Source organism: Fukomys damarensis, unplaced genomic scaffold (assembly GCF_012274545.1).
Source record: "Fukomys damarensis isolate Sample0158 unplaced genomic scaffold, DMR_v1.0_HiC HiC_scaffold_3, whole genome shotgun sequence".
Lineage (NCBI taxonomy): Eukaryota > Metazoa > Chordata > Mammalia > Rodentia > Bathyergidae > Fukomys > Fukomys damarensis.
In genome coordinates this window covers 19672246-19693458 of record NW_022900915.1, presented here as the reverse complement: position 1 = coordinate 19693458, position 21213 = coordinate 19672246, and the positions used below count along the sequence as shown (strand labels likewise).

At 38.8% G+C, this 21213-nt stretch overlaps 1 protein-coding gene across 1 annotated transcript in view; it reads right to left on the bottom strand.

The window, feature by feature from the left end:
* The window catches only part of Epb41l4a (erythrocyte membrane protein band 4.1 like 4A), a 215824-nt gene that overhangs the window by 30521 nt on the left and 164090 nt on the right, over window positions 1-21213 (bottom strand). Inside the window, exons 15-17 of the mRNA XM_010607904.1 lie at window positions 8138-8228; window positions 5641-5724; window positions 5179-5292 (exon numbers count right to left, since the gene is read on the bottom strand). Of these exons, the coding sequence (XP_010606206.1) occupies window positions 5179-5292; window positions 5641-5724; window positions 8138-8228 (289 nt within the window). The remainder of the gene's footprint in view (window positions 1-5178; window positions 5293-5640; window positions 5725-8137; window positions 8229-21213) is intronic.

The window sequence follows — 21213 nt, the reverse complement described above, 5'->3', positions numbered from 1 at the left end:
GAAAAATACGGAGAATGGTACTGCTGAGTGCTTCCCAGTGGAAAGGCAGACCTGCGAAAACATTCCGGGGGTCCTGGCCGGCCTTAGTCACCGGAGCTGGCTCTGTTTCACTTCTGCTTCTTCCCCAAAGGAAGCGATCACAAAAGGTAAATGTTTCAAATCAATTCAAGACATGAAAGCAGCTGTGACAGCACAGTTAAAGACACAAAAGAAGAAGATTTCAGAAAATGGTGAGACGCATGGGACAGGTGTATTTGAAGCAGGAGGGAGTCCTGTGAGGGGGACGGACAGCGACGGCTTTTCATAATCAAAATTTTAAAAATGTAAATATTACTGTGTTTTTTAGTCATACCGTATACATATTTTGACACCTGAAATTTCTGAAAATGTCTTTATTCTACACATGTAATTATAGTTCATCTGTGCATAGAATCCTAAATGGAAAACCATCTTTCGTAGTTTAAGGCAGTGTTTTCTTGCCTTCTCTGACATTGCTATTAATATCTTCTATGTTTTCACTGCTCTTTTTTAATTCAGAATTTCATAAACTGAATGTTCCATATCTAGGTTCTGTGATTTTGTTATCCTCATTTCCATATATCTTGTTTGTGTTCTACTTTTGAGATTTCTTTAAGTTTTCCTAACTGTACACTGATTATTTAAATTCTGCCACAGTACTTTAAGAATTCTTATTCACTGACTTTCCTTTTTTTTTCATTACTAGGGTTTGAACTCAGGTCCTCTGCAGTGAGCTACATCTATTCCAGTCCCCTCCCGTTTTAAGATGGGTCTCACTAAATTGCCCCCACTTGGATTCAAAATCCTGATCCTCCTGCATCAGTCTCCTACAATGCTGGAATCACACTCAGGTGCCACCACATGGGGCTGTATATGTGCTTTTCTAACAGTGAGATTTTCTAACCTTACAAGTGGGAGATAGAAGCCTGGCTTTTGGCATTCTGAAAATGAAGAAAGAAGGTTAAAAACTAAAATAAAATAAAGGATCCACTTGATGATTCTCTGCTGTCTTGGTTTTTCCTAGGCCACCATTTCTGTGCCTCCTTTACCAGCTAATCTCTTCAGCTAAGCCACCAACTGCGGACATTTCCTGCAGCTCTGTCCGAGCTTTGTCTTTGCATTCTATCTATACCATCTGGCTAAACAGCTTCATCCCTGCTTCATAATTCAATTAACATCCTTAATTCTAACTGATGACAATTGATATTTTAAACCAAACAGTCTCGCTCCTGATTTATAATCCAGCAACCCACATGAATCTCAGACTTCTGAAGTACCACACATTCAACACATCAGAAACTTTACACAGCTGTCCCTTCAAGCCTATAAAATGTCCTGGTGATTCTTAGTTCATGCATCTTACGAGAACTCATGAGATCGTGCATGCCTGTGTTGCATTCTTGCTATCTGACCTCCATCCTTCCTATTGATCCTCTCAGTCCTATTGATTTTGTTTCCTCCTAATGCTTCAGAAAATCACCCACTTCCTCGTGTCTTCACATAGCCTTCGTGTCCACATCACCATTCTCCACGACCAGGACTCCTACAACAACCTACTGCCTGCTCTCTCCACTTCCAGTATTACACTCTTTAACCTCTTCTCCACAGGACAGCCAGGGTCGTCTTTACAAACAGGAATGAAATCTAGTTGTTGTACTCCCCTATAAAAACTACTGACCTAAGGAAAAATACCTGAACAAGGCCTAGCTAGGCTGCAAAGACTGGCTCCATTTTTCTCTCTGGCCTCATTTCTAACACTTTTTAGTTAACTCTCAGAGCTTAGGCAATACTGGCTCTTTTCTTTTCATGAATATTCCCCACTCCCTTCTATCACCTCTACCATTGTCTTTCTTTTCTTTTTGTGGCATTTATTTCAGATCCCAGCTCACATACCAAACCTCAGGAACCCTCGGCCCCACTCCCTTGACTCAGCAATTTGGCAAACTTCCCCTAATAGTACTATACAGATTATACAGATGACGGGTTTGTAAGTCTACCAGGCAGCTAGTTACACTTATGACATATACTTTTCTGTATGCATGCTGGGTTTCAATAAAAAGTTTTTTAAAATTTCCCTAAGACCAGATAAACCATCTTCACATAACATATCAAAGTTATAGTTGCACATGTATTTATGTGATTCATACACTTCTCTCCTAATAGCTGTAAGCTTCCAAAGGACAGGGACTTTGGATAGTTTTGTTTAGCACACCACCTGACACACAGGAGGCACAAAAACATTTTTGATTGTAAAGATAGAAGCTGAGAGGTATAAATACATTGTACTGTCAGAAAGCATCATGCTGTTCTTTTCTTAGAACAGAAATATTTAAACAAGCAGGTTTGGGGGTACCAAAAAGACGTGAAAAATCTCATGAAAATGTTTGTGTGTATTCAGTCATGCCCTTTTTGGTTATGGTGAACCTAACATTTTGTCAGGTTCTCAAAAGGTTCTACTCCTATCCCCAGAAGTTAGGCACCACTGTTCTATGCTCAGCCAGAGTTTGATAGCTTATATCCATTCCGACAAACTGGAAAAACAAGAAATTTTTATATATTTTGCAAAATATGTTTATCCTGGTATCCAAAGCAAAACAGATCTTTTTTTTTTTTTAAACCAGGGATTGAACTCAGGACCTTGCACTTGTGGGGCAGCCATAGTACCACTGAGCTAAATTCCCGGCCCAGAATCTCCTATTATCAAATTTAAATCCTTGGGATTCTTCCACGCTGATGACAAATCTCAGTTTTAAATATCAGAATTAATCCAGCTATGTAGAGATTTGTGCCGAGAAGCAAAGTAAACGTGTATGAAGATAAAGCAAGGCTGACAAGGACAGGGACATTTATAGGGCATTTGTAGGGGAAAGAGAGAGAATAATGCACATTGGTTCCTCTATGCCAACAGACAGCAGTGACTGCTTTTCTCAAATGAACATGCACAGCAAGAGACCTTTAAATGACACAGAGAACAGAGAGGACTCCCTATTGTATTGAGGCAAAGATTCTCTGCCCAATAAATTAAGATAGTATTTCCCTGGACAAGGGCAGTGAAAAAGTCCTATATCAACTGGCCACAATTATTTCTCTGTGTTTCACAGGAGGCCAGCAGAAAATGTATCTCATTATAGAAGTCATTAAGTTCAGAATGGGGGATGTATATGTCCAATCAATTTCAAACAATTCATTTGGAAAACAATAAATTTGGCATATTTAGCACAACATGATAAATTCATTTTCAAATGTATTAAAATCAAAATGACTATGTGCTTAACAGGTGTAATAATGTATTTAGGGAGTGCTGACAAATTGCACTAATAATTAAGGACAAAAGCTATAAAACCCATACACTACAGTCTCAGCCAAGTCCTTGAAATATGTAGTCATCTCTACTACGTATACCCCCCAGAACACCCACATACCACCCACACACATACAAGGTACTTCTACAGTATGCTGTCCTGGCTTTAAGCATTTCCCAGGTTGAACAAGACCTTGGTGTCCCAAGGAGAAAGTCAAATAAAGGCCAGAACAGAGCCTTATTTAATTGAGAGCTCATTATCCTCCTCTTTTTTTGACTTTTAGACCTGGACTCAAACCCAGATGTGCCATAAAGGACAAGTTACTGCCATCTCTCTCAGCCTCAGTTTTCTCCACTCTAAAAGTGAGATGATGTACCTGCCAACTACTTTTCACTGATAATCAGCCCCATCTTGACCCATACAAATCTCCACTTTCTTGCCGAGTCTGGAAGCCTGAAAACCGTGCTCCTGGACTACCTCACCAGCTGAGTTCCAGAGAGCACTCAGGGGAGAAGTTAAGGGAGGAGAAAAGCAGAAGTGATTTCACTTGTGGCATCAACTCTGCCATTCCCGAGAAGTAGGAGGTACAGTGTTAGCCACAGTGGGGTCCTTGCAGAAGTTCCTGCCCATCTGTGGTGGGGCACGCAGCAGCACAGGCCCAGTCGGCATGGAAGCAGCTTCGATCTCTGGGCAACACTCCCCTCTGGTGTTCCCAGGCCAAAGGCAGTAACAGCCACCAGCTTTCTTGGTAGTGATGCTCTGTCTCCTGTGTCCTAAATCCATTCACATCTTTGTATCAATCCTTGCCTAATCCCTATCTGCTGGAAATGCCAATTCCCAGAAGGTTTTTCTCCGGACCAAGTGAGACAGTATACTGCAAAGAACACAGTAAATAGCAAACAGATGACAACTATTCCCCATGTCCCATCTTAGCCACCACTGGTCCTAACTTAAGTTTCCTCTTCTCAGTCCCACTAAGTACAAGTGGTGTAGATTCTTCATAACCATTAAAGGGTTTCAGTGAAGCTGAACTCAAATTTGACAATGCTAGAGAGAAAGATACTGGGAAATCAACAGAATTAGAAGGTAACAAAGGAGGAAGTATCAACATGGGAGAATAAAGAGGACGGTGAGAGGGAGACGGGCTTTACTTCCAAACTCACAGTGCACAGAAAAGTTCTTGATAGTTATCTCACATAATCATATAAACATTTATAATTATAAAAGTCACTTCTACAATATCAAAACCCAGATCTTACGAAGCAGGAGAAAGGATTTCATCCCTAAGCCACTTCTGCATCCTCTTTTCTTGTACCGGTCACATATCCCAGTCTACTTGGCAGAGTTTATAACTTCTAGATAAAGACTTTTTAAATAACTAGGCCCACACACACATAAAATTAGATATGCATTCCTACCTGCTATGTAAAGTATAACAAGAGGCACTTCCTCCTGGCTTGAAAAGGGGTTTTCCTGATGCTTATGTAACAGTGTCAGCCTGGAGGGCAGGAGCACCCAGGCTCAGCTAAGAATATTTATCTTGAAATGTGGTTTTGTCTTCCCAGCAGCAATATTTAATATATACTATGTAATAAACACACTATACATATTCCTAGCATACTCATTTATAATATATATTTTAATGTATCAGTTAAGACACAGAAAACAAGTTCAAATCAAGATTTTCTATAATTATTCTTTAAAATTCTAGCTGTTAAGAGATGAAAAGTGCTTCAGGGTCTCTTATCTCGAGGAGACAAAGAGTAACAGCACGATGAGAATCGCCTGCTACAAAAGCGCGCACGGGGCCCAAAGCTTATGTTGGAAACTGCACACGGCAGAGCTGTGTTCAGCGTACCTTCTCCTCACCGGCTGCACAGAGTCATTGTCGCTTCCACAGGAAGGGTCTCGGCGCCGCGGGCAGGGGAACTTTGGTGATTTAGTGCGGTCACTGGGAGAGTTGTACAGTCCGCTGGGGTGTAAGAGGAATGGTCAACATGACAACTTGGAAGTTTTTACAAGAACTATGAAACGGGAAAGTTTTCATTAATGTATCATTGAGAGAGTTTGCAGAAATGTCTTACTCTAAACCATCAAAATGACCTTTCAGGTGGTGGTAAGTTTTCTTTTCTGTCTTTCCAGGAAAAAGTCTCGTGTTAAGAAACTATTGATTTCCACTTCAGAAATTCCCTCAGTCCAGCTGCTTCCAGAATCACCCTCAACCCCCGCCAGCTGTGGGATTCCTTTCTTCAGTGAGTTACACTTGCTAACCCCTTCCCTGTTACTCTGCTGTATGAATGAATACAATGATTCCTTTTACCTCTGGGGGCCATTTTCTTCCCATGGTGCATGAGATTTGCTTCTTTGAATATCAGGACTGTTTTCATTCTTTCCTTTTTTAAAGCTTTAATTTAAAAAGAAAAGGTTAAATTAAGTAGAAAATAAAAGGAAGCTAACTCACAGTTTGGTTTATTCAGTAAAATTCTTAACAACCGAGGTGTGTGTGGGTATGTGAGGGTGTGTGATTTATATCTGTGACTTATTCCACACGAAGCGGCTTCCAGCAAATACCACTGGGCCTCCTCCCTTCTTCTAGCTTTATTGCTCTAAGTCAACAGAAACCAAGTATGTAGATTCTTAAGAAACTTTCAGAAGTGTCTACATCAGGACAGAAAACAAGTGCAAGTGCAGAGTTCAGAAGGAAAGCAAGGAGACATGAAGGAGACAGGGCCCTCTCCTTGCAACAGTGGTCAGCAGCTCCTTGGCTCTGGCCTTGGATCTGAGTCAGCGGCAGTCAGTCCACTCAGGGTAGGCTCAGGCTTTCCAACACGACCTTTCCCCAGCTTCCGCTCTAGCTTGGCTCCATCCTTCCAGATCAGAGTGACTTTCACATGTTATTTCCTGATCTAGGATCATCTTTCTGTCCTAAGAATGTAAATATAACCCAGTGGTTATTTAATCCCAACAAATTGTTGTAGAAACACATGGGGAGATACAGAGGAAAGGAGTCAGCAGAGGCCTTCAGTCACCAGCGGGGCAGACAGAGGAGCAGCATGGCTCACTTCCTCAGGGGGCTGAGGAGACAGAGCTATTTAATTCTTAATCCACTTAGGGGTCTTGGCCTTTTGTGGGATCATCCATATAAACTGTCCAAGAATACAGCCGCAGCAAAGTTCTTCTTAATGGCCCACAGAGAGAAGAAAGGATAAATGACAAGGTCATTTCAAAAGTTAAATTTGTACTGTAGGGTACTGTATCCATCCAGGCATTCATATATGCCTATAAAATTATATACCTGACCAAGACATATATCTCGAACTTAGTGGAGTAGGTATGCTTTATAGATATATATATTCCTTTTATAAATTAAAACAAAACTTCTGAAGATCAAATTTCCAAAATAAAATCTCACCTTGCAAAATGACGAAAAGTAATAAACATGGTGGAGATACAAAACAACAGTAGAAAGTCTCTGTGTTTAATAAATCAGAAAGAAAAGACAAGAATGTGAAACGAAGAAAAGAAATAGGGAGTTGAAAGTGGACTCGAGAGAGGAGATGGGTGTTAAAAACTAAAGTTCCGGTAGCAGGTTAACTGCATTTCTCTCCTCGAGCGACTTTTCGTCTAGAACCCAAGTGGGAATTCAGAGACTCTTCAGGTACCACCAGCAGGAATGTGTGGCAAAGGGAACGGAGCTCCTGCATATTCTAAAAAGCTTGGAATATGAATTTCATGGAAGATTACTGTGCTTAGGCTGCACACACCACAAGCATACTCTGCACGTGCAGACGAAGCTGGATCTCTCCACAACCACAAGACCAACTCGAGGAAGAGCAGCAAATGAAAGTAAAGGTAAAGAACCTGTCATTCCAAAAAGAGAATGTGTAAAGAAAATGTCCTAGAAATACAAGAAAAAAAGAATATAGGCAAAACCCTTAGGAAAACACAACTCATAGAATCCTCATATCTTAAAATTATCTTGCTGAGGTATTACAAACTATATTCCTCAAAGTAGCCACAATCCAGGGGCATGACCACAGCATTATTTACTAGCAAAAGGGAGTAAATGATCTAAGAAGTCTTTGCAGGTCACGTATCTCCGATCGCTTAGCTTTCTCTGTGACGTGCATGGGGCAGTCGCTGTAGAAAAAGTGAGCTTATGAAAGCTGCTCATTGTACGTCTAAAATGCTGTTCTAGGAACATAATGAGAGATAGAAAGTGACTCTGAAACAGTGTCTTAACAGAGAACAAGGCTGATCTTTCAGGGAAACAATCCGTGTAATATATTAAGAGGTTTTTCCACTGGAGAATGCCACTGGGAAAATTGATGCAGAGGACCATGACAACTCTTCATACACATGCAATCATGGACTTCTGTGGCGATGACAGCTCTAAATGCTATAAATCCTCTTTCTGGGGCCACAGCTCAGTGCACCCCTGTAATGAACACAGTACATTAAACATAAACATCATCTACTTTATTTCACAAGTCCCTCTGAGTCTATTACATCATGCCATTTAAAAACATCACATGGAATGTTCACTTTGCTGCTGAGAATACAGAACACAGATGAGCTGTAAGTTCATCGTGCTGTGGCAGCGAGAGCACTTCCTTCCGCGAGCAAGGCAGGTCCTGGTGTTTTATATTTCACTGGCACTTTAAAATACTCTTTGGGCCAGAGATTATCTGTTAGAGCCCATGGATCAAAAATATTAGTCAATTATCTAAGGGAAAAAATTCTTAACTTCACCAATAGGAAAATTATTTTTATGACAGTATATATGTTTGTGTATTTCTTCAGTTAACTGCACTGACCTTTTTACTGGTGAAGGTGCAATAATTTTAGTTGTTCCTTCATTTTCTCCATTTTCCATGTTTGTAGTCACCCGGTTTATGCTGTTTGAGCCTAGGAGGAAACACAGAGAAGAAAAGATGGAAGACAGGAGACAGCAATATGGAAAACACAAAGAGGCAGAATTATTTTTAAATGCAACACTACAGGCACTGTGGCAATTTTCCCAATGGATTATAACTCCAAATAAATAATTAACCATCCAATAAGTCTGAGGTACTATTTTCTGATATGTATGAAGCTCTCAATACAACATTCCAGGGCTCTAGGCTATGACCTTTGGAGACTTTCAAAGCTAACTAAATCTCCACACCACAGGTGTTCTTTCCTTGAGAATGTTTTAGTACCATACTATAATATAAAACATAACAATCAGTTCTTGATAACCATGTTGTGAAGAAGTTTCTCCGCATGTCACAACAATCCCCGTACATAATCAACCTAAATAAGAACAAAAAACTCAAATGTGAAATCATCCCAACTCATGAGACAAGTGGCCAAAAAAGAGCAAAATACACGGGTTCTGTATCACTCACATCGAAAATAAAGTTTTCAAGTGTGGTTTTTACACAAAGATCCCAACAAACTTTAAAACTGAATTTTTAAAAGCTGTTATTACAGACTTGCACATATACTAGATGGGCCAGCAGAGGGAGCCCACCACAGATGCAATGTTGGAAATCTTGATCAAGTTAAACATAAGGGAAATGCTGTCTTGGAGGTGTGGATCCTGTTCTGGGGCAGAAGCTGATCAGTTTGCAAGAGTGAGATGCATCGGCTATGGTGAGAATTCTTCTCCAGCATGCATCCACCCTACTCTGAGAGGAAGCAGAGGAAACAGCCATCGTGAATACCCATGGCCTCATTCAGGTAAGTCTGTGTGGCATGCAAGCAGGTCTGCTCAGAGCTCCTCTTACAAGAATAGATCCATAGCTAGAGTCTGTGGATCCAAAACATACTTGGAGGGCTTGAGTCCTGACCTTGGCAATTTAATAAACGCTAATTTTTACTGAGCACTTACTCTATGTAAGTTCCTACTGCAAGCACTTCACATTTACTCATGTAAACCTCAAAGTAATCCTATGAAATAAATACTAAAATTATCCCATTTTCAAAGTCGGGCCCTCAATCCTAAGGCCCCAGAGCTCATGAGTGTTGGGCCCAGCTTTGAAACTGAGCCGACTGGCTCCAGAGGCTTAGCTCTCAGTCACCCCAACACACTGCTTTCCATCTGCCATCAAGGATGCCTGATAACATTCCCAAAGTCAGTTTAAAGTGAGGGTCAAGTGGGAGAGACAGACTCTCCAGGAGACAAGTGTAAGGGATATCCAAGGGAGAGAACAAAAATTTGACAGCCAACGGAGAGAAGAATCCTTTCTCTCCTGGGCAACAAGACTGAACGAGAAGAGAAACATCTGAACACGCCCAAAGTTGGCAATCTCCTCCCACAGCGGTATAGTGGCATGTCTGGCTACCTATTAGGAAAGACAAACATTCACAAGTACAACTCAACACAAAGAAAACAACGGTGCTTTCAAATAACAGTTCCCAAAGCCATTATTCCAAGGAATGGGACATGGAATCAATATCTGAACTTCGCTTCTATTTTGAAATCCTGCTACAGAAAGGTGAGTCTGGTGAGCTTGTGTTGGAGCCAGTACCAATAACTGCATGGCATCTTGAAAGCAGGCATTAAAAGAGAGGAATATTGGGGTAAATTTCACTAGGTGTAAAAAATGGGATAAAACCCATCCCCTCGAACAGCTGCGTGTGTATCAAACATCAGCAGTGTCACTGTCTAAAGCACTTTGCCATGACCACAAGACTGTTAACAAAATTCACAAGGGCAAGCTCTCAAAACTGCCAGGACCCATTTGAGATGGAGTTGCTTCTCATACATAATGTACCCTTCATGGCATGGCCCTGTAGTGGTGGCAGGAGGATTAATTAATGTCCCACGGGGTGTATTCTAACATTAATATATTTTATGGTTCTTAATAAAATTTATTTAAATGTGGTATTAAGTATACCTAACTAATATGTTATAAATGAAAGGGACCCTCATGTAATATTTCTATTTTTATAACTTAAGAAGAGGAGAACAAGCCGGGCGTGGTGGTGCACGCCTGTAATCCCAGCACTCAGGAGGCTGAGGCAGGAGGATCGCTATGGGTTCAAGACCAGCCTGGACTACATAGTGAGTTCCAGGTCAATCTCAACTACGTAGTGAGACCCTGTCTTAAAAAAAAAAAAAAAAGAGGAGAACACATCAGAAGGACCAATAACCAGTGCCAGTAACAATAACAGAACAAAAAAACTAAGTAAAGGTGAACATTGTGTTACACCAAGTTTTGTGTGACTAGCTTAAGACTAAATCTAGGTTTGCTCCAATCCTCATCTCTTCAGACTGACTCGTCTTTTCCAGCCACCAATCAGTTTGGGTAAAGTAAGTTTGCTTAACTGCTTTCATCGAGTTTTGTTCCAACCAACGCTTCTAAAAACTAACAGAGCCAGGTACGGTGGCGCATACCTGTAGTCCCTGTACTCTGGGAGGCTGAGGCAGAAGGACTGCAAGTAGGATCTCAGCCTGGGAGGCTTAGTGAGTTAGGGAGGCCGTATCTCAAAATCAAAAATAAAAAATATTCAGTATAAAGGCCCTGAGTTCAAACCCAGCATCACCAAAGAAAAATTAATAGGTAGAAAATAAAACCAAAGAATATTTTAAATAGAAAAATTACAAAGTGTGCACCATGCTCTATTAAAGAAAGCTATGTTTGGTTACTCAAAATTATATTTTATAATTTTATAAATTATTTTTAATATTTTATAAATTATTTATATTTATATTAAATATTTATTTAATATTTTATAAATTATAATTTTTAAGATGGGCCGGGGACTTAGCTCAGTGGTGCTGCTGCCTGCCTCACAAGTACGGGTCCTGAGTTCAATCCCCAGAACCAAAACCAAAAAAGATGAAACACCAAATGAATAGTTTTCCAAAAGAATTTCAGAAGAAAAGAAAAACAAGAAAGAATCATACACGCTCTCACACAGACACTCGAAAACAGTACAGCCAGACTCTGACAATATACTGTGTAACTTTCAGGACTAATTTACTATATAACAGCCATACAGCTCTCAAATACAGCACAAATGAGACCAAGTATTGTCAGTAACACAATCTAATTCCTGGTCCTCTCTACATTCGATACTGTGAACCATACTCACCACTTCCATGTACAGTCTGCTTATACAGATTCTGAAATCTGTTTATATGTATTGTCCTGCTCCATAACTATGTTACTTAGACAAGACTGGGTTTTTTAAGGCTTTACTAAGAAAAGCAGATCGCAATGGGGAAAAACCCTAAAAAGCTTTAACTTCTTGGGTATGTTTCTATACTATCGATTCATATAATTTCATATGCTAACTTTAAACAGCCCTAACAAGTCAATATTTATGAGCCTTCTTTATGTCACTAAATAAGAGCTTAACAGTAATAAATTCACTTTTAGCATACTATATTTTAACCACCTTCCTAACTGACTTAAATTAGTGAGATATTTGCCATACCATCTGAGGAGAAAGCCAATCAATTCAGGAAAGTTAGGATATTTGATTACTGAAATCTGGAAAGGTGAGAAATTAGGTTTTACATTATTCAGGTCTATGGACTTTTCCATGTTTTCAATTCTATTTCCTTAAGTTTTTCTTCCTATACAATGCCACCTTCTGAAATCATTCCTTTTACGTTAGTTCAGGCTCCTACGCTCTGGAGAATAGTGATCAGACAAACCCACCCAACTAAAAGACTCATGTTTTCATGCATTGTGAGCCACAGAATAGTTCGTCTTTACAGTGGTGAAGAGAGTCCCAATATGAACTAAAACAATTATCCAGGAACAATGGAGCTCCAAGTACCACACTAGGAGACATTTTGAGGTTGGAGAAATTGTTCCCCCCATGCCTTTTTCAAGGTAAATTTTTAACAGACATACAGAAAAGAACACATATACAAACTTCTTAACAAATAATTACAAAGCAACCTACTATTTAACCACCACCTATGTCAAGAATTAAAATAATCAGGGCAATTTTCCCACACTTCACAAGTCAACCTCTTTGGTACAATTCTTTACCTTTTAGATAAAGCTTAATAGATGTTCCTCACCTAAAATATCCAGAAATATGGATTATTACAAATATATTTCAAAAATGATATATATATAAGAAAAGCTAAATTATAATTTTAATTATAATTTTATTCAAAAATAAAAAATTAGCAAGACCTTCAAGTCTTACTAAAATGAAGGCTGCATCACTGTGCCCTTTCATGGCTGCCAGAAAGAGTCTATTATTAGAAAAGATATGTTTCTGTTTCTATCATTTTTTTTCCACTAAAAAGAACTTCAGGATGATTATCATGTTTAACAAGTGTTAGCAGTAAGGCAAAAAAAATAAAAATAAAACAAAGCACTCGATATGGTAGTACAGGAGATGTTAAGAAGACAGGCAGCCATTTATCCGATGGGACAGGGCTGCTGCTTAGAACAGTGGAGGCGAGCCTATGACACGCATGTCATAGCAGGCTGTTTGTATCACTGAAATCGCTGCTACTGTGTTTCACTTTTAACGTATGAGTTGTTTCTTCTAAACTAAAACCTCAGTATTCTGGCTTAATTGCAGTGTTGGCACGTTGTGATAAGTAAGTGGGGTTTGGGTTGCAGTTTGGGCACAGGTTCACCATCCCTGGCTTACAGCTTTACTAGCAGCCTTCTACTTGGGCACAGAGGTGCATAACTACAATCCCTGCTACTTAAGAGGTTGAGGCAGAAGGATCACGAATTGAAGGCAAGACTGGACAACTGAGCAAGACCTTGTCTCAAAAAATAAAAAGGTCTGGAGCTATAGCTCAGTGATACAGCACTCGCTTAGCAAGTCATGAGAACCTGGATTCAATTTCTAGTAGCCCATACATGTGGGTGCACCTGCCTGCACACACACACACACACACACAGTCTTCTACTATAACACATTGCTCTTTTAAATCATAGCCAACAGAATATCTATACAAAGATCAGCTACTAACATATTATTGAAGCTTCTAAGTAAATCTGTACTCTGCCTTAGCTAAAGTAATACTAACTCTGATACCACTTAGGTTGAGTCAAGAGCGCCAATTCATTTTAGATACTGTTCATGTGAAAGAGACAAAGGGCCTTCTTTCAAGAGGCAGGTCATATTTGGAAGAACGAGTTCATCAGGGGACAGCTACAGTTTATTAATGAACCAAATAGAGCTCATAGCCTGTGATACTTGTTTCTGGACAGGAAGACATTAGAGCCGAATCTGGGCCCCATTATCCCCACAGTTTTCCCAGAACTGTAGCTCCACTGTCCGCCACGCCCAGGTCTCATTTGCTTGCTTTTAACACACTGCATCCAAATGCTTCCTGCCTGTGTGCATCAGATCGCCATGGGCTTTTGTGATTAGATTCTATTCACATTTGAGTGCCTTTGTGTTAAGTGACCCTGCCCTTCAGGAAAAGTAGATGTCAGAAATAGAATCAACCATCCCAAGATCTATTTAGTGACTTGATTTGGGGACAATTCTTAAAAATCTTATGTTGTCAAAATATGCTAAGTACACACGAATTTTTCAATTACAAAAAAACTTTGTATCTACATAGTATTATAAGTTGTAGAAAATTCACAACTTGATCTGATACCTGCCAACCCAAATTAAGTCTTTGATGTTAAATATTGTCATTGCTATTAATTTACACAGTGGGAGTAGAAGGTAAATAGGTGATATTAAAATACAGAAGTGTTTATTTGGCAAGTGTGACAACCTAATTCTGATATATGGGAAAAGGATGCTTAGCTAATGAGTAAAGAGGTTTGTGCTATAATTTCTTTTAAAAGGCTTCAAATAGAAATGTATAAATCTTTAGCTTAAATTTTGCCTTAATCGTATTTTATTTTTCCCCTACACTTTCAAATATGTATCTAATGTCTAAGAAAAATGATCAGGATAGATTATAACTATTTCCAACACAGTGGATTATTAGGTTTCAGTAAAAAGCCATCTGATTTATATTATCTTCTCCAGTACAACTTATCTGAAGAAATATGACTTTCATGAGGAATGAGCTAATAACTGAAAATATACTTTAGCTTTTCTTCTCATACTGACAGTACAAACTCACTGTCTTTGTTTCACCAACTTCAGAATGATAGTATATAAAAACCAGAGTACAGCAAATTAGCAAAATAAAACATAATTTTTCTAACAATACAAATTATAGTCAAACATAAAAATGGTCAAGAGGAAAACATATATCTTCCTTATCAATATGAAAGAGTTTATATTTGGCAAATCATGCACTTATTAAATTATAAAACAAAGCAAATTTTAAAGCACATAATTTGGAAAATGAAAATGTTTATATGTGCAGTAGCTAATGAAAGTTCAAATGCCTAACATTGGCTCATTCATTCCAGAGAGGCCAGACACTAGCCTTTTTCTCCCTTCAAAGTCCCAAGAATGCTATTTAAACACAATTACCTCTTTAACACAAACATACAGACTTAAATCACTGTTGTGCTTCATGTCACCTGCAAGATCAAACAAAGAACTCTTCCAACAGGACCAGGGATTTAGCTCAGTGGTGCTGCCGCCTGCCTCTCAAGCACAAGGTCCCAAGTTTGATCCCAGGTTAAAAAAAAAAAAAAAAGAATTCTCCCCACAAGCTGGAAAGTGGATTATAAAGATGGGCATAGCTGGGAAAGATGCTGAGGAAATATGGCTAAGCACGAAAGATCCTTCCCTCAGTTGGTCTGTTCCCAATTTCCTCTTCCCTCACCCAACATTCTCCCAGAACCTCTGTTTTTGTCATCACCAACATGACTCAATCTGGAGGTGTCATTTGGGTGGACACAAAGGCACGTCTCCCCGTGAGCTTCATGGGCCAGAGCTTCAGGGACTCACAGTCCACATGAGAAGCAGCCACGGACACCTTCCCCTTGGGTCAGAATACCAGGTCCGAAAAGAAAAAGGCACAATGTGAGCCTGGGACGGCATCTGCTTGCTCCCCTCAGCCCTCAGAAGGGCAAATCCATGAGGTGACTGCCCAAAGGCCTGGAATTTGCACCAGGAATGGATGAGGTGCCAGTGTGGTAAGGCAGAAGGCACTTGTGTTTCCTTCAGGCCCTCTTGGGCCAGCGACAACACCTATCCTCAAACAGTGGACTGAAATCAAGAGGTGTCCCAACTTCTTCTGCCTGTGGTATAAGAGAGTTGAATAAATGCTCCCATCCTGACAGTAACCCCCAGTTCCCACCCTTCCCAGGTCCACACACTTCAGGGCAATACTCACCAGAGCTGCTTTGGCCACCTTCCCCAAACCTCCTGGTCTAGGGCAGATCAGTCTATGCCTGACCTACAGCTGGTCCAGGATGCCGGATCAGTCACTGCTTTACAAGTTTTTACTTGACACAACTGTAATAGTGGTTAAAGTAAAAGGCAAATATAAAGTACATACAACGGTATATACAGAATGCTTTCCAAAGGCTTACAAGAAATCAATACATTTTTATTTAATCTGTGTTTGAGCTCCTATGTAATAGGTCTTAACTCAGTGGTCTTTAAATTTTTCACACATGTAGTCACTATAAAAGAATTTTGAAAAACTATGTACCACAGTGGCATGTATCTAGGATATCTAACATTTCATCAAGCGTTTAAATATTATCAATAGATGTAATGTGTAGCAGTGTAGACAGATACTGAAATTTTTTAATGAAACTGTTTGGCTACTGTTAAATGTATTTGATGTAATAAAATACCATGGCAAATTGATTAACTGATTGATTGGTTTTAGTCCAGGCTGGCCTCAGACTTGGGTGATTTTCCTGCCTTCGACTCCCAAGTGCTGGGATCACGCATGTGCACCACCATGTCCAGTAACGGTAATTTAATATCTCACCTACTTAAAAATGTGTGAAATAACTTGTTAGCAATGAGAAATTTTTACACCGTTCTTTTCTCCTTATACTTTCATATCAATTTCACTTCCCCTGCAAAAGATTTTTTAAACTTATTTTTTAACTGATAAAAATTTTACATACTACTGTGGTAACATTAGATATTTTGATACATGTGTATATTATATGACGCTTAATCAGGTTAAACATATCTCCTTAGACAATTATTATGCATGGTTAAACTTTCGAACTTTTTGAGATGCACAGTGTATTACTGGTGTCTGTATTCCCCTTACAATAGCACCCCCAAATTTCTTACTCCTATCTAATGCGACTTCGTACCCACTGATCAACCTCTCCCCATCCCTGCCTTCTCCTTGCCCCAGCCTCTGGCAGCCACCTCTGCACTTCCAAGTTCAATGAGATTAACTTCTTTAGCTTCTACACGAGTGAGATTGTGTGGCACTTGTCCTTCTGCTCTGGTTTGTTTCACCTAACACAATGATTGCCAGTTCCATCCCAGTTATTGCAAATGACAGAATTTCCTTCTTTACTATGGGTGAATTATATTGCTTGGGGTACATGTACATTTTTTTATCCATCTATCAGTTGATGGGCATTTACACTGCTTCCATTTCTTTGGCTTTGTGATTAGTGCTGCAGTGAACAGCAGAGTACAGATATCTCTTTGACATAGTGATTTCCTTTCTTTGGATAAACACTATACACAGGAGTGAGATGCACGGGTCACATGGGACTTCCAGTTTTTACTTTTTGACGAACCTCCATTCTGTTTTCCATAATGGCTGTTCTAATTTATGTTTACATCAACAGTCTGCAAGGGTCCCCTCTGCTCCACACCCTCACCAACACTTTAATATTTTTGATCATGGCCACCGTTACTGGGATAAGGTGACCTTTCACTGCAGTTTTAAACTGCATTTCCCCAATGGTCAGTGTTGTTGAGAAGTTTTTTACATTCCTTGGGACATTTGCATGTCTTCTTCTGAGAAATATCTATTCAGATCTATTGCTCATTCAGATCTAGTGCTCACTTTCAATTCTGGTTATTGTCCTTATGCTACGGAGTTCTGGGAGTTTCTTTTATATTCTGGATATCAACCTCTTCTCAAATGCAGCTCCAAATGTTTTCTTCCATACTGTAGGTTGTTTCCTCACTTTTTTCCTTTGTTATGTAGAAGCTTTTCAGTTTGATGTTAACTTGTTAATTTTTGCTTTTGCTTTCTGTGCTTTTGGGGTCTTGTCCAAAAAACAAAAGCTTTGACCATTTTAATGTCCTCAAGTGTTTTTCTTATGTTTTCTTCTAGTAATGTCATAGTTTCAGGTCTTATATTTAAGGATTTAATCTATTTTGGATGATTTCTGTAACAGGTAAGAGATAGAGATGAGTTTCATTTACATGTGGATGTCCAAATATCCCAGTATCGTTTATTGAGAATGGCCTTGCTTATTAATGCATGTTTTTAAAAAGCACTTCTGTCAAACATCAGTTGGCTGTAGATGAATAGGTTTATTCCTAGGCTCTTTATTCTGTCTCATTGGTCTATGTGTCTGTTTTACACCAATACCATGCTGGAGTGTCTTTGCTTTGTTTTGGTTGTTGGATTTTAATAACCAGGGCATTCTTGAACTTGCTATGTAGCCCAGGGAGGCTTCAAACTCACACTTCTCTTGCCTCAGCCTCCTGAGTGCTGGGATTACAAGCTTATGCCACCACATCTGGCTTGATATTTGTTTTGGATGTGTGTGTGTGTGTGTGTGTGTGTGTGTGTGTATGTGTGTGTGTGTGTGTCTGTGTGTGTTACTGTGCTGGGTAGTGAACCCAGGGACTTATGCACACTATATTGTACTACATTTTAAAGTCAGGTAGTGCAATGTCTCTTTGCTTTGTTATTTTTTTTTTTATTGAGTTTATTGGTACATTTAGGGATACAGTACAGTTACATTCATTGTTGGGATCATGTACCTTTACATGGCAAGTCTTGATTCTCATTTTTTTCCCCTTACCTCTGCCCTCCCTTCACCCCCTCCTCCCCTCCCCATCTACAAACACTTTATTTTCATCTTTTCATTCTCTCACATTTTTTTCTTTTCCCTTTTTGTTCTTCCCCTACGTATCACACCTTCCCTACATCTTTAGCTCCTTTCCTCCCATTTCTAAATGTCAGTAATCTTATTAGAATCTTATGCATTGTTGCAGAATATTCACACCAGGGAAACTATTCGGTATTTACACATGTGGGACTTATTTATTTCACTTAGGAGTATATCTTCAATATGTATCCATTTTCCTATGAATGAATCTATTCTCTCGCTCTTTATGGCTGAGTAATATTCCATTTTATAGAAAAACCACAACTTCTTTATCCAGTTTCCAACGGATGGGCAAATAGGTTGTTTCCAAGATTTAGCTATTACAAACTGTGCCGCTATAAACATGGGTGCACATACTTCTCTGTGATATGATTCTTTCAGTTCTCTTGGAAAGATACCCAACAGAGGGATGGCTGGGTCAAATGGAACCTCCAGTCCAAGCTCTTTGAGGTATCTCCATATTGATTTCCATAGTGGTTGGAGTGCTTTGTTATTTTTGCACAAGATGGCTTTGGTTACTCCAGGGTTTCTGCGGATCCATACAAATCTTGAGATATTTTTCTAATTCGACTTTTTTAGTTCAAGATACCAGTGTCATTGCACTAAATCTGTAAATCTGTAAATGTATGGACATTTTAACAGTGATTCCTTCTGATCCATGAACATGGGATGTCTATTTCTTTCATTAATTTTTAATGATTTTCATTGTAAAGATCTTTCGTATCATTGGTTAAATTCCTAGATACTTTAAAAATAGTTATTGTAAATGAGATTGTTTTCTTGATTCTTATTTCAGATAATTCATTATTGACATACCACAATGCTACTTATTTTTCTCTATTTTGTGTCCTCCAGCTTTGCTGGATTTCTTAGTTGTATCAGGCTTTTGGTTGAACCTTTGGCGTTTTCTATATATAAAATCATGCCATCTGAAAACAGTGACAATTTGACCTTTCCAAATTGAATGTCCTTTCTTTCTTCTTAGTTGATTTCTCTGGCTAGAATTTTTAGCACACTATTCAATAAATGTGCTGAAAGTAGGCACCCTTGCCTTGTGCCAGTATTAGATAACAGCTTTCAGCTTCCTCTTGCTTGGTATAATGTGAGCTGTTGGCTTGTTATAAATGGACTTTATTATGTTGAGGTGCATTCTTCCTAATTGTTGTCATCATTTTCACCATGAAGGGATTTTGGGTTTTATCAAATGTTATTTCTGTGTTTATTGAGGTGATCATATGGTTTTTATTCTTCATGTTGTCAATGTGTTATGTCACATCTGCTGAACTGATCTTGCACCTCAGGTATGAAAACTACTTGATTGTGGGGAATAATCTTTTCACTGTGTTTCTGCTGGATTTTATTTGTATTTTGTTGAGGTTTTTTGCATCTATGGACATCAAGGATATTGACCTATAGTTTTCTTTCCTCTTTTTTTTTCCTGTGTGTCCTTGTGTGGTTCGGTTATCAGGATATTCTGGTCTTATAGAATGCATTTGGAAGAATTCCTTCCTCTTCTAACTTTTGGAATAACTTAGGATAATTGGTATCAGTTCTTCTTTAAATGTTTGGTAGAACCCAGCAGTGAAGCTGACTGCACCTGGGCTTTTCTTTGATGACAGACTTTTTACTAATACTGAAAGTTTGATTTATCATGTTTTCATATCTCTTATGACAAAATGTAGAAACGACTTATAAAATTCTTATTCCTCATTTCCATACAGCTCTGTGTTAAAAATTATTTCTGAATTAAGCCACTGCTTAAGTAACAAATTATGCTATACTAATGTTGATAACTATGAAACATAAAAAGGAAATTTTTACTAGAAAGTAATTTTTAATTATATAAATGGGATGGTTTTATTTCTCTAATGATCACATGTACATCCATTCAAGAATTTTATTTTTTGCTAGAATAAAATAGTTTAGTAACAACTGTATTCCTATTTTTCTTTTTATAATTTTTTTCAATGCTGAGAACCCTTGGTCACATAAATAAGAAGAGGTACATAAAAGTATTCTGTAAAGGACTTCTATGAGTTATGTATCTAGTAGTGACATTTCATCCTAAATTATTTTGAATTTTCTATCACGTGACAAATGTACTGGGTCTTTCTGAAATTTTGCCATGATCAGAATGAGGAATGACTTAGAAAAGTATTTGTTATTCGTTAAGTAGAATAATTTACTTTTCTGACACTAACCTAGTAGGTTTAACAGTTAAAGACAAAGAGTACAACAAATTTCAGAGAGGGAAGATCCTTTTTTAAAAAATGGAAGAAGGTCTGCTACAAAAGAACAGATGGGAGAAGAGAATAACCATGTCTTCAGCTATTGCTAGTTTCCTTTTAGAAAAGAGAATGTGGAAATGGATTCAGTCACAGCTACTTGTGTCTACTTGCCCCATAGCAAACTTCCACGTCTCTCTGTCTCTCCATATCTGACTGGGTTGAAGCCACACTACTTCAAAATATAGCTCATTGGCATTTGAGAAAATAGCAGAAGTTCTGCCCACTTCCCCATACCCTTTATACCTATGAGGTAAGTCACAAAACCTAGGAAAGTCATTCTCTGACCTTCTCTCTTCTTCCTCTCTCCTCTGAGAGCCCCAGTGTATTACTACCTGATCACACCCTTTGTCTTCTAATCAAACTTCTGCATGACTGTCCATAATAATACATAGATTTCTCTGTTTCTTTGGTCTTCATTTCTAAAGGATACTGCACCGGATAAAACTTCTATTAAACAAATCTATATTCTATTAAACAAATCTTTTCTCATTACCTGTCTCTGTCATACTGGTCTCAGTTATGAACTTAGTCATGGGTGAAAAAAAGTATTACTACCGCCCAACATGCTACACCCTAGCAGTTATCTGAAATCCACTATATACCTATGCTTAAAAAACTGCTTCCTTCCCCCATACCAAAAAAAAACCT